The 14,374-nt window shown below is 34.7% G+C and overlaps 1 protein-coding gene across 2 annotated transcripts in view; it reads right to left on the bottom strand.

Moving 5' to 3' along the window:
• The window catches only part of CDH12 (cadherin 12), a 390,903-nt gene that overhangs the window by 80,480 nt on the left and 296,049 nt on the right, over window positions 1-14,374 (bottom strand). For both annotated transcript variants that reach the window (XM_027074680.2, XM_027074698.2), the window contains 2 exons: window positions 13,716-13,835; window positions 1,428-1,595 (listed from right to left, as the gene is read on the bottom strand). In XM_027074680.2, coding sequence (XP_026930481.1) covers window positions 1,428-1,595; window positions 13,716-13,835 — 288 coding nt within the window. The remainder of the gene's footprint in view (window positions 1-1,427; window positions 1,596-13,715; window positions 13,836-14,374) is intronic.

Here is a 14,374-nt window from a genome sequence, read left to right as displayed (position 1 = left end):
TATTTTAAATGCACAAAACACAAAACAGGAAGGGCCCACGTTCACAGTGATGCCATTTATATAGAAGTAGAGTAGTCTTCCAAACTATCCCCCTCATTTAGCTACTACAGCTTGTCACATGTCAGAAGTAAAAATAAAGAAATAAAAGAAATAAAAATAAAAATAATCAGTACTTTTCAAGTTGGGAATATATTCTTTATTAATGTCAAATATTAGAGAATCAAATGCACTATTTCTTTCCTCTTCTTTAATATTTATGTTTTATCTGGTTCCCTTAATAGCAAAGTAAGGAAAAGTGTTGCCATAAGACTGTGTTATTAATTATAGCACATTACATACTCACCATTTGTCACAGACATTTCATTTGCTTAAGTATGATGACTTCTAATTGCCACTCATGACATTTGCCATTGGACCTTCTGAGCACTGAGTGAAATATTTCCATACGAAAATATATGTTAATGATATTAACAGAAAATGATAAAGTAGTAAAATATGAAAATGAATTCAGCTAAAGGAATAAAATATCCATTTAGTTAAATATTCTCAGTGTTTTATACTTTGGTAGATGAACTCAAACTCTCCTACTGGGATTGAAAGAGGAAAATCATTTTGTTTTGGTTTTATAAACTGTTCACTCAAATGAGGATCTAGGGATTTAATCAAGTTCCTTGTGTAACCAGTGACAGAGACTTTCAGTTTTTGTATTCTAAGTCTTAAGAACACTGAACTAATCCTTGAAAATGCACCAGAAATCGAACAGGTACTGATTGGTGTTAAATGTAATACTGTAGAAGAAAACTAGATATAACACAAGTGAGAAGTATTCATTTTCAATAAGAAGCACAGAGTTGCAGAGAAAATACAGGTGTGAAACATTCTATTATCATAGAAACTGTAGCAATTTTCACCTATTGCAAAACTAAAATAAGACTAAGGTAATGTAAATAGCATCACTGGAATATCATCTGATACTTACATGAAAGCATATGGAAATGATTCAAATATAATAGGTAAGGAGAAGGCAGAGAATTCTGAGGCAAATTGCATAATAGAGCAAATAATATGGTGTCACATTTGTCATAATACGAGTCTTAAATTAAAATGGAATATTCATATTTATATTACTTTTTCAGGTAAAAAAAATAGAGCAAGATTCCAACCTATCGTGACTATTTTACTTTAACAGGAATTAACAACATAAGACTCATTGTTCAATTACTGACTTGTATTATTTTATATTAAAGTCGTACTGGGCATGATTCTAATGGAAAATGACTCTTAAGTCATTTAATTTTTATCTATTGGCTTCTATTTCCTAAAGACGAAAAGTGTCTGAAAAATTATTATAATTTCTGCAACATTCAATGAAATGTGAGAATTGTTTTTTAAACTGCACCAATTTAAACTCAATAGAAAGAACGTACTTTTGGGGAATCGAGGTGGATTGTCATTGACATCAGTGAGGGTGATGTTGACTATCGTCGTTCCGGCTAACCCTCCTAGTTGTCCACCCATATCCTTGGCTTGGATGAGGACTTGGTATTGTTCTTTGACTTCCCTGTCCATGTTTGGCAAAGCTGTTCTAATAACACCTTAAGGGAAAACAATAATAAAAGATAAATATTACAAACACTGTGTTTTCTGAGATATGATAGTCTGCAACAAGAAAATGATTTTATCTAGATTCAGGAGTAAAGACATGCCAACAAATCTACATATCTCTTAAAAAATGAAACACTCACTTTTCCACTCAAAAGTAAAAATGTTCAATGGTTAGAATATAATTAAATATATTATGGTAACAGCCATTTAATGAAATGGTATACAACATTGTGAATATGGTTAAAGAACAATGTATCAGCTCTAAGAGATGGTCATCATTCATTAAGTCAACCAAAACAGACATGATTTACTTAGAAGGATTCTATCTTTAAAAGAGAATGAAAGTGTTAGACAATTTAGACAAATATACATATACATATATATATATATATATATATATATATATATATATATATTAAAAAATTAGGGGCGCCTGGGTGGCGCAGTCGGTTGCGCATCCGACTTCAGCCAGGTCACGATCTCGCGGTCCGTGAGTTCCAGCCCCGCGTCGGGCTCTGGGCTGATGGCTCAGAGCCTGGAGCCTGTTTCCGATTCTGTGTCTCCCTCTCTCTCTCTGCCCCTCCCCCGTTCATGCTCTGTCTCTCTCTGTCCCAAAAAAATAAATAAAAAACGTTGAAAAAAAATTTTTTTAAAAATTAAGTGGTTACACTAAGTGTGATGTTTCTAAATAAAGCTAATTTCTTCTCCATTCTTCTCTTTATTTTCTAAAATAAATTTGTTACTTTACTTTTTAAGCACACAAAGTATCTCCTCCCATTTATTTTTCATCTCTCAGGATTCCTCTTAATTATTTCAGCCACAGATTTTTTTCACTTAGATCTCATTAAGCTTTGCCACTGCAGGGACCTTATCTCCCTTGTCAACGAGTTACTCCAGTCTCTGCCATTTAGAAGGAGCTCAATAAGAATGTGTCAAACAGCTGACTAGTTGAATGACTGGCTGAATGAATGAATGAATGAATATATAAATAATTAAGTTTACAATTGTGAATCATGCAGTATATATGCCTATTTACGTACCCTACTCATTTTCTGCCCTTGTATCCAAGTATAGAACTAATTTATATTTATATTTATTCATAGTGAAATAACTAAAACCTTCTGGATTTGTTGCAAGTAAAATTAGGAATAAATTTTATACCAAATTCCAGCGTATAGCCAATGGTTTTTGGGAGAGACTGCAGAGCATTTGTCTTAAATCCAAGTGTCTTTGATAGTGGTGGTTCTTAAATAAAGTAGCATATATGAATAACAAATATAATATCAAGCCCCAAAATGAAGTCTAGCATCCAAATCATAAACTGAATATACATCCACATTTTATCTGTTCTTGCCACTATTGACTTACAAAATGCTTTGCTCTGTTGCTAATTTAAACTTAACTACAATCTAGGATTTTTTCTGACCCTTGGCAGGAAATGGTTGCAAAACAAGCAAGTTCCATTTTTTTGCTACTGCTGTTTATTCATGCATGGGTACTGACACTCTATTATTTCCATCTGTATTTCCCCTCTTCAGCTCAGATTCTTGATGTTTCAATTCCAAGTCTCTTAACTAGGATTCTTCATCTCTGCCATCTCAGTGGCCTGGTTGCACATGCTTTCAGTTACAAGACTTCTGCCTGCCTTATAATGCTTATATTTTCTAGATGAATGCCTGGGTTTAATTCATATGCATGCAACCAAGTTGGTTTGTTTTCTGGTGATTTGTTACAGTTATCATCCAGACCTCAAACTGCCCTGCCCTCCTGCTCCATCCTGGGTCTGACAGGTGACCTTTCCGTTCCTTAGCCCTCCTTTACTGTAATGCTGTTCACCTGGAAGACATCTGCTAGAATTTAGAGAGAGGAAAGGGTCGCATATGTAGTTCCAAAGAAAACCACTGATGACCATGAGCACACCACCATTTCCATTTAAGAACCACTGTCTCAGAGAAATAAAATAGGGCATTTGTAGAATTTTTTCAGAGTTGAATCTGGGAAATCAGGCAGACGACAAGTTTCAAATGCGAGAAGAGAATCTTAAAGCATTGTGGTCTATCGTAAAAGCCTGGTGAAAAATAGTCTCCTTTCCAAGAAGCTACTCTTTTTTATGGACCACCCATTATGTACCAAATGCCTAATATTCGAAGCCAAACAGACAAAAATGGATTCCATGATCTTGAGCAAGGAGGGACCTTGCCAAGGACTGAGCTTAAGTGTTTCTATAGTAGAATGTAACCAGCAAACGGAAATGCTGCATTCTGTTATTTTGACTCTTAAGTTTAAGTTCATGTGTCCATCTTTATTTTTTAGTATTTGTATATAAAGTTACAGCCTTGTCTGATAATAACTGAAGCCTAAAAAAATGCATTTTGCAGGATAGCATAAATATCCCACAGCAATAATGCCATGAAATTTAATTAGTTAGCTATAATTCTGAAGTAAATCCTATTTATTAGGGAAAAAAAAGAATGGAGGGGTAAATATACCTTGAATTTTGGTATGATTTAAATGTCTTGTACCTGATGAACTTTCCAGCATACGTAATTGAGACGAATTAGAATAAATGCAAAAAGGAGAAAACTTCTTCTAGTGGGATTTTATTTCTGCCAATATGAATATAAATATATGGTTGAAAGAGTTATAAACTTAAAATAATATATCAAAGGACACTAGTCCGCCAAGGAACATATTCATCCTCTGCAAAGACGCTCACGTTGTCTGTAAGCCCCTTAATCTCAATGGATTTCAGCTTGCTTTGCAAAAATGGGTTAAATCTTCTGAGAGCATTTTGAGATGAAATAATGCAAGACTCTATGTGAAGAACCATTAAATATGACATGTGATAATCCAGTATATGACTTTACATGAACTATACTGTGAATTGAGGACTGCGCTGCAGACTGACACATGGGATACCTGATTCAGTCACCGTTTGTACTAAAATGTATGTTTCATTCAGTCACCATTACCAAGTTTAACAGGATAATGGTGAACACTCTTCCATTTGTCGCTCTAGATCAACTTTATATACTTTTTCTAGACTTCTCTCTGCTTTCCAGCTTTTGGTTGTAATAGGCCAACTGACAAGAGATTGAATGTGTAAGGAGAACGAGGTTGGGTTTTTCTTTGCGTGGATACACCAACATTAACAGAAGACCATGGGGGAGGGGAAGGGAAAAAAAAAAAAAAAACAAAACAAAAGTTAGAGAGGGAGGGAGCCAAAACATAAGAGACTCTTAAAAACTGAGAATAAACTGAGAACTGATGGGGAGTGGGAAGGAGGGGTAAGTGGGCGATGGGCATTGAGGAGGGCACCTGTTGGGATGAGCACTGGGTGTTGTATGGAAACCAACTTGACAATAAATTTCATATTAAAAAATAAATAAAAATAAATAAATAAAAAGATACACTGTACAAGGTTCTTTCATGGAATGTACACTTAATGGGTCTATGTTTATGGGATACCGAGGAGACCATAAAGAAGTACTCACGTAATTAAGTTAATTTCAGATGGTGATTTGTGTTATGAGGAAAGTGAAATCAAGTGCCTTTGAAAGTAGTGTCAGAAAAGTTCTCTCTGAGAAAAGGCTTTACAGTTGCAAACTCAGAGAACTGGAGGAGGCAGACCTGGAAAGATCACAAGAAGGAGCATCCCAGGGAAGGAAGCAGGAAAGTACTTTGTAGAAGCAGGCATGGTCCCTCAAAGCATACAGAAGAGTCGATGTGGCTGCACGTCAGAAGAGTCGATTTATGCTGCTACGGGGGAAGGACAGGGCAAAATAAAACCACAGAGGGGACAAGAAGAAGTAACATGGTGGCTTCAAAGATAAATAAACCCTCTGGAATGCATCTGGCAGATCAACAAGTGGGATCAAGCTAAGACGCTTCCACACAGCAAAAGATACCATCAACAAAATGAAAAGGCAATCTGTGGAATGAGAGAAAATATTTGCAAATCACCTGATAAGGGGTTAATATTCAAAATATGCAATAATTCATACAACTCAGTAACAAAAAGCAAACAAGCTGACTTGAAAACGGGCAGAGGAACTCAACATTTTCCAAAGAAGTTATACAAATGTCCAACAAGTCCACGAAAATGTGCTCAACATCAACAATCATCAGCTACATGAAAATCAAAGGATTACCTCCTCACACTTGTTAGAATGACTGTCCTCAAAAAGGCAAGAGATAACCAATATTGTCAGGGTGTGAAGGAAAGGGAATACTGGGGGTGTAAATTAGTGCAGCTACTGTGAAAAACTGTGTGGGGGTTCCTCAAAGAATTAAAACTAGCACTACCATCTTTTCCAAGGATATCACTTTTGTGTATATATCCAGAGAAAATGAAAATAGGATCTCAAAGAGGTATTGGCACCTTCATGGTCACTATAACATTATTTACAAAAAGCCAAGATAAAACAACCTAAGCATCCATTAACAGATGATTGGATAACAACTATCACACACACACACACACACACACACACACACACACAGGAATGCTATTTAGTGAGGAGAGTGAAGGCATGGATGAACATTGAGGGCATTATGCTAAGTAAAATAAGAAAGGCAGGGAAAGAGAAATGCTCTACAGTATTATTTATAGGTAGGATCTAAAACAGTTGAACTCATCTAAACAAAGTAAAATGGTGGTTTCCAGGACCTGTGGGATGGGGGGAATGGGAGACGTTTGTCGAAGGCACAAATTTCCAGTTATGAGATGGATACCTCCTGGGGATCTCATGTACAGCATGATGATTATAGTTAATATTACTCTGTTATATACTTGAAAGTTGCTGAGAGAGTAGCTCTTAAAAGTTCTTACCGCAGAAAAGAAATGGTCATTATGGGACAGGATGGAGGTGTTGGCCAACACTATGGTGGTGATCATTTGGCAATATTTAAGTATATCAAATCAACACATTGTATACCTTAAATTTCTACAATGTTGTACATCAAATATATCCCAATAAGGCTGGAAAAATGTTAATTATTACTTTGTGACTATTGAGAGAGAGAACGAGGAACAATGGATGCATGGCTCAATTTTACACTTACTGAGGATTAGAGTCCAAAGAAGTCCTGGGCCATTTATTCTGTTCGTAAAAGGGAAGTCATGGCAGTGAGGTCAGAGCATGAACCATACAACCCCGCCCAAACTAAACTCCAACTCACTCAGAGTGAAAACTTCTCCACCTTTCCACTTAACTCTCTGATCTTCTCTTCCACAACTCTCTTCTTTGGTCACTAGATTTCTGGTCACACTGTCTTCCATCTGTGGGGAATGTTCTTCCTGTGGTTTACTCATAAGCAGCTCCTCTCTTTCCTTCACATCTTTTCTCAAAGTCATCTCCATAGGACTTTGTTGGCCATTCTAGCTAGAATTCTATATTGACTTAGTTTCCCATTGCTTCTGTAATAAATTGCCACAGACTAAGTGCCCTAAAAACAGCATGAACTTACTATCTTACAATGAGGGAGGACCAAAGTCCAACATGGGTCTTGAGGACCAAAATCAAGGGTGTGGGCAGGAAGGATTTCTTTCTGAAGGCTTTTTTATCTTCTGAAAGATGTCTTACTTTTCTGCATCGTCAAATCTTTCTTGGACTTTGACTTGCCCACCTTTCTTTTACACTTTTAGGAACACATGTAATGAAATTGGATCTACATAGACAATACAGGATAATCTCCCCACCTTATCTGCAGGTGAGAAAACAACCTTAATTCCATCTGCAACTTTAATTGTCTTCGTTAAACATAACATAACATAATCGTAACATAACATAATCACAGGTCCCAGGGATTAGGACATAGACATACTTGGAAGATTACTATTCTGCATACCACATATAACCTTACCCAGCATCTCCTATGCTCTTTATCTACTTTATCATTTTCTCCTTAGCCTTTACTGCTATTCAAAACTTAGTAGTATAGTTTTCTTACTTATTGTGTTTGTTCTGTGTTTTCCCAAATAAAATGTGTATTCCTGAAGGTGGGAATTTTGTCTTTATGTTTTTCTTCCCTGTAGGATACCTAGGTCTAGGTCAATGTGAAGCATATGGTGGGCACACAAAATATTAATAAAAGCCATAAGTGAATGTATAATAATAAGCTTAGGTAACACAGGGAAAATTCCCATACATCCTTCAATGACCTAGTATTCTTGGTCACTATTGATGGTTGAGCATGAGAATACTCATGATATAATTCTGAATGAGATGGAGTAGTTAGTATAGATCTATGTTTATTATAGCACCTATGTTATGAAAAAAATCTGATTAAATGTTATTTTTGCACCTGAAAATGATCTCTTTGGAGATCACAGATTCTAGTGTTGGCCATGTCCTGATTAACCTTTTAACACATGAATTTGAAGGAAGCATTGGCAAATATATTTTAATCCTCAATTCTTTTAGGAATTGCTAATAGATGGTAGAATAGAAAAAAATAATTATGGTTAGAAATGGGAACTTTAACTTCAGCAGTGACAATGTAAAATTTTTTTTTCAATTCCACAACTAAATGATATTTAAAAACAGTTGTACAAGACCTGCTTTTGCAGCAGTTTATATGAAAAGTTACTGAGTTGCTTTTCTTTACAGTCTTAAATCAGTCTAAAATGTGAACTGGGTTTTTTAAAAGCTAGTGCAATCTTTAAAAGTAGTAACAAAAATGTTGTATCCATCACTACACAGATGAGGTGTATAATTAAAAAAAATTGTTGCCAATAATCCAATAATGTATTTTGAGCTCAAGAACTTTATGTGTATTTTATCACTACAGAGATGAGGCGTATAATTTTTTTTTTAAAAATGTTGCCAATAATCCAATGACGTATTTTGATCTCAAGAAGAGTCATCAGGTAATCTTCAGTAGGAAGAACATTTAGAGACCATCTTCCCACCAATAGCACACTTTAACTATTGTTTAGGAATCAGACACCACTTCCCAGAGCCTCTGTCCTCAGGAAGTTGGCCCTCAGTCCATCCCGGAGCCCAGCAGTCAGACTATGGATCAGAGAATTTTATCCTACAAAATCCAAGTCTAATTGTCTAAGGACCCGATGACCTCCCCCAGTAGCTGGGGATCCATTTCAGGATCTAACTGTTTCATCTTGGTTTCTGAATAGCAAAACACTGTGAGGCCACTGGTTATACATAAACATGCATGACGTGAATAGTCATCTCCAGCATCACTAGCTCATTGCTCATCATCTACTTTCACCCTTCCAGTAATGGGAAGCTCACAATCTCATGAAGCACTCCTCTTATTTATAGACAAGTATTAACATCTTTTTTTATGCATATGAAACCACACCAAAATTCTTTCTTCCTGTAACTCACACCAGCCATTGATAGCCAGTTTCCTCTCAAGCAGCACAGAACACAGCCTGTTTCTCTCCTATATAACAGCTCTACAACTTACTAAAGGCATGTATCACATGTCCCCGGAGTATTTTCCTTTCAAGGCCAAACATCCTCAGTTCTACCTGCTGATGTGTGCAATCCATGATTTCTAAAATAAGGCAAGTGGAGTTCACGCAGAGTTCTTGGGAAGTGAGATGATGCAGAATACAAGGGAACCATTCACTGGGGCACATTTTGAGACATGTAGTTTTACTACTCATATGCAAAATATTACAAAATAGGTAATATGTGATATAATTGCTTCCTAATTGTCTATTTCCGTGACACATTTTTCTCCCTTATATTTATCAGCACCTATTGCTTTCCTTGCTCTCAACAGGTCCACAATCAGACTTCGTCTTCGTGCAAAACGTATTAAAGGCATGATGACTTTGTGTAGGTAAACACTCTTATTTTCCCCTTGAAGAAAGAAGATACTCTATCTTTGTTTCATCGGGCACCTCAGTGCTCAGGTGTCTGAATCCTTAAAGACTCGATGCTGAATAAATATCAAAGGCATTTCAAACCACAAAACATTGTAAATATTTATATACTAGTATCAAGAATTAGCTCAAAATATAGTCTAACCCATGCTTCAATTATACTATGGGGCTTTAAAACACCAACACATTTTTGAAGACCTGTAAGAATAAACATCAGTCAGAATATGTAAGGAGGTTTCACTTAGGACATAGAGGCTTGCAGATTACAATTATTGAATCAAAGGTGATAGACTCAAAGAGTAAAAATCTTGACAAAGTGTCAATTCTCTTAGCGACACTTATCAGATTTCCCTAAACATAAGCTAGGACAGAATTACAGAGCATGAAATATCAGAATGGTGAATAAAAGGGAAAAATATATAGCTCATGTGTTCAACTCTAAGACCCACTCAATTGTTTTCATATGGATTCTAGAAATGCACATATAAATACGTAAAATAAAAACTTATACATTGTTTTCGACAATGCACATAAATGAAAAGATAGTGATGGAAAAATTCTGGAAAAGGGCGGTAGCAATGCTTGCACAACAATGTGGATATTTTTAATGCCACTCAACTGTACCCTTAAAATGGTTAATATGGTAAATTTTATGTTATGTATATTTTATCACAAGAAAAATTTAAGTTTATAGGTTTAAAAAGGTATTGAAGTGAAATAAATGATGATGCTTTCTCAATTAGGGCTCAGATAATTTGGAAAATTATAGCACATCACCACCACATGATACACAAAATAGCAATATCTAGTTACCCAACTCAGATGAGTTTCTGAAATCATTTGGGGAACAATTTAAATACTTTAAAAGAATTTTAAAGGCAAATTAAGACATGAGGTCCATCACTTATACTAATATTTGTTTTCCTAAATAATCCTATTATCAACGCTATAAAAATGTTTAGCATCCTGATTTCATGCACTTGATAAAATATTATAAAGCCTATGTTTAATGTTTCATAGATTAGGGATATTTTTCTAATGCACAAAAACATTAAGCATAAAAATGTACACAATGTAATATAACATGCTAATATGACAAGCATTTTAATGATTTATAAATAAGTATAATGAATATTAATGTTATTTAATGCTTTATAGATTTATCTACATTTGAAGTTTTTTAATATTTAATAATAATTTGAGGTATATGTATATGAATATATGTGAATTTTAATTCACAGTGAATAGTTTCATAGTTAAGCCCAATAATTGCAAAATTAGCCAATTTTAAAGAGAACTATTATTTCTGAGTCTATTTCATAGACCGCATCAATTTATATTGCTTATAAATACGCTTGCTATACTCACTTGGGTAGAGATGCTTTAGAATGTTTGTCAAAAAGCAATATCACTAAGGTAATATTTTTTTTAATTTTCTTATTCCCAATGAATAATAAATGGTTATATTTATCTCTTCATAAATATTTAGGCACCAGAAGTTCTGATGAGACTCTTCCTTTAAAAAATTATTTTAAAGTGTATTCTATACTCAAATGTGGAAAATTTTAGATAATATTAGTTTTTCATGCATTGTATTTAATAACAGCAAAAGGAATCATAAAAGGAAGCTATACGGCTGGAACAAATGGAGACTATTTCTGAGAAATTGCAATTATCCTTGATTCTTGATTTACTCTTATGTACCACAAGGTGATAAATTTGACAAAAAGTCTTCTTAATGGTCGCTGTGCATGAGCAACTAGTTATCATTCTATTAATGAAGGGCTTCATCATCCACTCTTTTCCTGCCTAGTGGTCTGAGGCACTGTTAGTATCAAGACTTCTGTCTCCAGTGAAAATCAATGCTTCAAAAAATCTATTTCATTGTTTATGCCAGAATTGTTTCACCTTTAGTTCTAACTAATAAGCATCGCATAAGATAGAAATACATAGTTATTAAAGGCATACTATGAATATACAGGCTCTCCTATAAGGTATACTTTCCAAAGGCTTTAGAATTCATCTAAAGTTGATATTGAACAAGTAAAGCCAAGGGGACAGAAACTGTTTTGACTCATATAATTATTGTCTGTTGAGTAGTAATTAATTTGACTATAATAATTCTATGCTTAATCCATGATCTCTACTTAAATTCATCGTTATATGATTTTACCATACTTTTTAGTTAGATACTCAGTACATCAATAGTTATTCCATCAATAACCGTTTCTTTATCCTTCTTCTCCTACACTTATTCTGAGTATATAAATTTACCTACTCTGTCTATAGAGTTAATCACTACACCCCACTAAGTGTACTCTAATATCGAACCTCCCCTCCACCAATCTCTACATACCTTCTTTTCTCCTTTGTCCATCCCCTCTGACTCTGAGCAGTGCTTCTTGGAGGCTGAAGAGATCTAAGACACATACATTGCCCACACTAGTTTCTAGTTAGATTATCCATTATGGTAAATTTGGAAAATATGGGTAATCATAGAAGAAGTAATGCATAATGTGTTCATCTGATGAAAGGATTTATAATATTTTAGATAATTTTCCTTCAGTATTTGTCTATATATTGAGGTATTTGTCTATATATTTGTCTATAAATTGTCTTCACCCTTCTGGAATTTTGTGCCATCATAAACTTCAATAAACAACTGCCCCAAATTCTTTCCTCAATAATGTTTCCCTGTTTTCTCTACAAATACATATGATTTCCCAGTTAAAAGTGCCTTAACACGGATACTGCCAAATATCATATCCTCAATGCCAGACTTAATGAAAATAACTTACATTGTAGGTGTAATTTCTCCATCACGCATTCGCTCTTAACAATTGACTCCTCTGGCTTTGGGTCTCTGACCCTCTTTCCAAACCAAAAGAGCTTCTACGTCTTAAACTTTTCTAGATTCTCTTCAGCACTGATGTTCCCTTCTCAAAAGACTGATGCTGTCCTTATTACAAACTACTCTTTTTTTAGGTTTATAAAATGGAGCAACTTCCTGCCTTATTCCTATAACTTTTTGCTGACCTCTGTCCCTCTATGGCATCAACAGGGAGAGCAAGAAATGAGAAGACAGCAGGTTCAGTTGTAGAAAGTTTTTGCAGGTTCCGTTTCCACTTAATTGACTTTATGTTTCTAGGTGACATTAAAACATGGCTAATCTATTAATTAACCTATATCTAATTGGTATTCCAGATTTTAGGACACATTTATGGAGAAGTGTTAATTTTAAAATGTTTAGCTCCTTTGCATATAGAGTGTCTGAAATTAATTTATTTCAGATTGATATAGCTCTTTACAAATTTATTTAGAAATTTAAAAAGCAACATTAGTTAAGTATGTCAACTAAGAATGTAAGTTCATTTCATTATTTTAACCTAATGTAATAAATAGTATTGAATTCAAAATGCAATATACTATAATGTAACATACAAGAGTTCATAAAATAGCTGTCACTGTGGAGTTCTATTTCAACTGTGACATGGGACACCTACTTTGATCACTGGTCAGCATGGCTAAATCTCCTTAAAAAAATATCTAGCATACAAAAAACAGATTCTCTAGAACAGAGGGACCTCATTTTATTTACAAGGGAATACAAAATCTTCTGGTGCATAATATCCTGTCTTTTCTATACTTGCCAAAGATTCTTATACATTTGGCTCTGAAAACTTCCATTCAAATGTTTTGACCTCAAAATGAGAGTAGCTTCAAAAGCATTGACCAGAAGACTCGTGATCTGGGTGTTTACAGTTTGTCAACCCTTTTCGTTTCCCTGGTAGAAGTAGAAGTCTATATTAATCCAAATCAAACACCCATAACCTCTGGTAAATATAGCAGTAGAAGCTCTGTGATCTTACCACATGTTGATAAGACCCAAAACTAACTATAATTGAACCCAATCAAGAAAACTTGAAATGAATAGCTACTTTAATTCCAGAAGAACCAAAAAATCAAATATGCCTAGGCTTTTGAAAAAATTAAAATAAAACACATAGAGAATCCTTATCTTGGTATTGGGACTTGACACATACATGTGAAATGCCTTATATTTACACAAAATTCAATCTAGAGGAAATCTTTCTCTGGCAGCAAGGTAAGATCCTATCTTCTTTGGCTTAATGTACAGCACATTGAATCTTTATTGCATTTTTAGAATAGGTAGCTTCCCATGCCAAGATTTAATTAAAGTTTAAATATTTGAAAGGGGTGGTGATAATGTTGTCTCTAATAAAAAATTTACCTGTCTTGGGATCAATAGAGAAATAAGGTTGTCCCTGAAGAATGCTATAAACGACTCTGGCACTGTTTCCATAGGTCGGGTCATCTGCGTCGGTGGCCTTGACCTGGAGCACATATGCACCTGGAAAATAAGACAGTATGAATCTAGCATCTTTGTTTTACAGAGCGCAAGGTCATGTCTTTCATCTGCGGACTCCATTTTCCTTTAGAATTTGGCATTCCTCAATGATTCTGTGAATATAGGCTGTCACTGGAAATGACGTAACTACTATAACCAAAATGGTGGGCAACAGTATAGCTCTCAGTGCAAATGATACATATTTTAAAAATCTATTTTAAAAGCTATATTCATTTCCAGTAGCAAGATGATTGAACTGAAAGTCATTATGATAGCTTTATTGATTTGTGCACCAGAGAAAACATGACACTGCTTACATTAGCTCATCTGCTTACTATAGATGCATTAATTTCATGATTAGGTTATCAATAGAAAAGCTAAAAGGTTTGATGGCTTACTGAACTCTAGAGGCTGTAAGTAACTTGCATTGCTATTTAAAATCAACAACTATGTACCAGCATGAGGAACACTTTAAGTTAGGACAGAGTATTTGAGAAACTGAGCAACCAAAAATAATTGCAATTAAGACAACAGGAGCACCC

This window comes from Acinonyx jubatus, chromosome A1 (assembly GCF_027475565.1).
Source record: "Acinonyx jubatus isolate Ajub_Pintada_27869175 chromosome A1, VMU_Ajub_asm_v1.0, whole genome shotgun sequence".
NCBI lineage: Eukaryota > Metazoa > Chordata > Mammalia > Carnivora > Felidae > Acinonyx > Acinonyx jubatus.
This window is presented reverse-complemented; position numbering and strand designations above follow the sequence as displayed.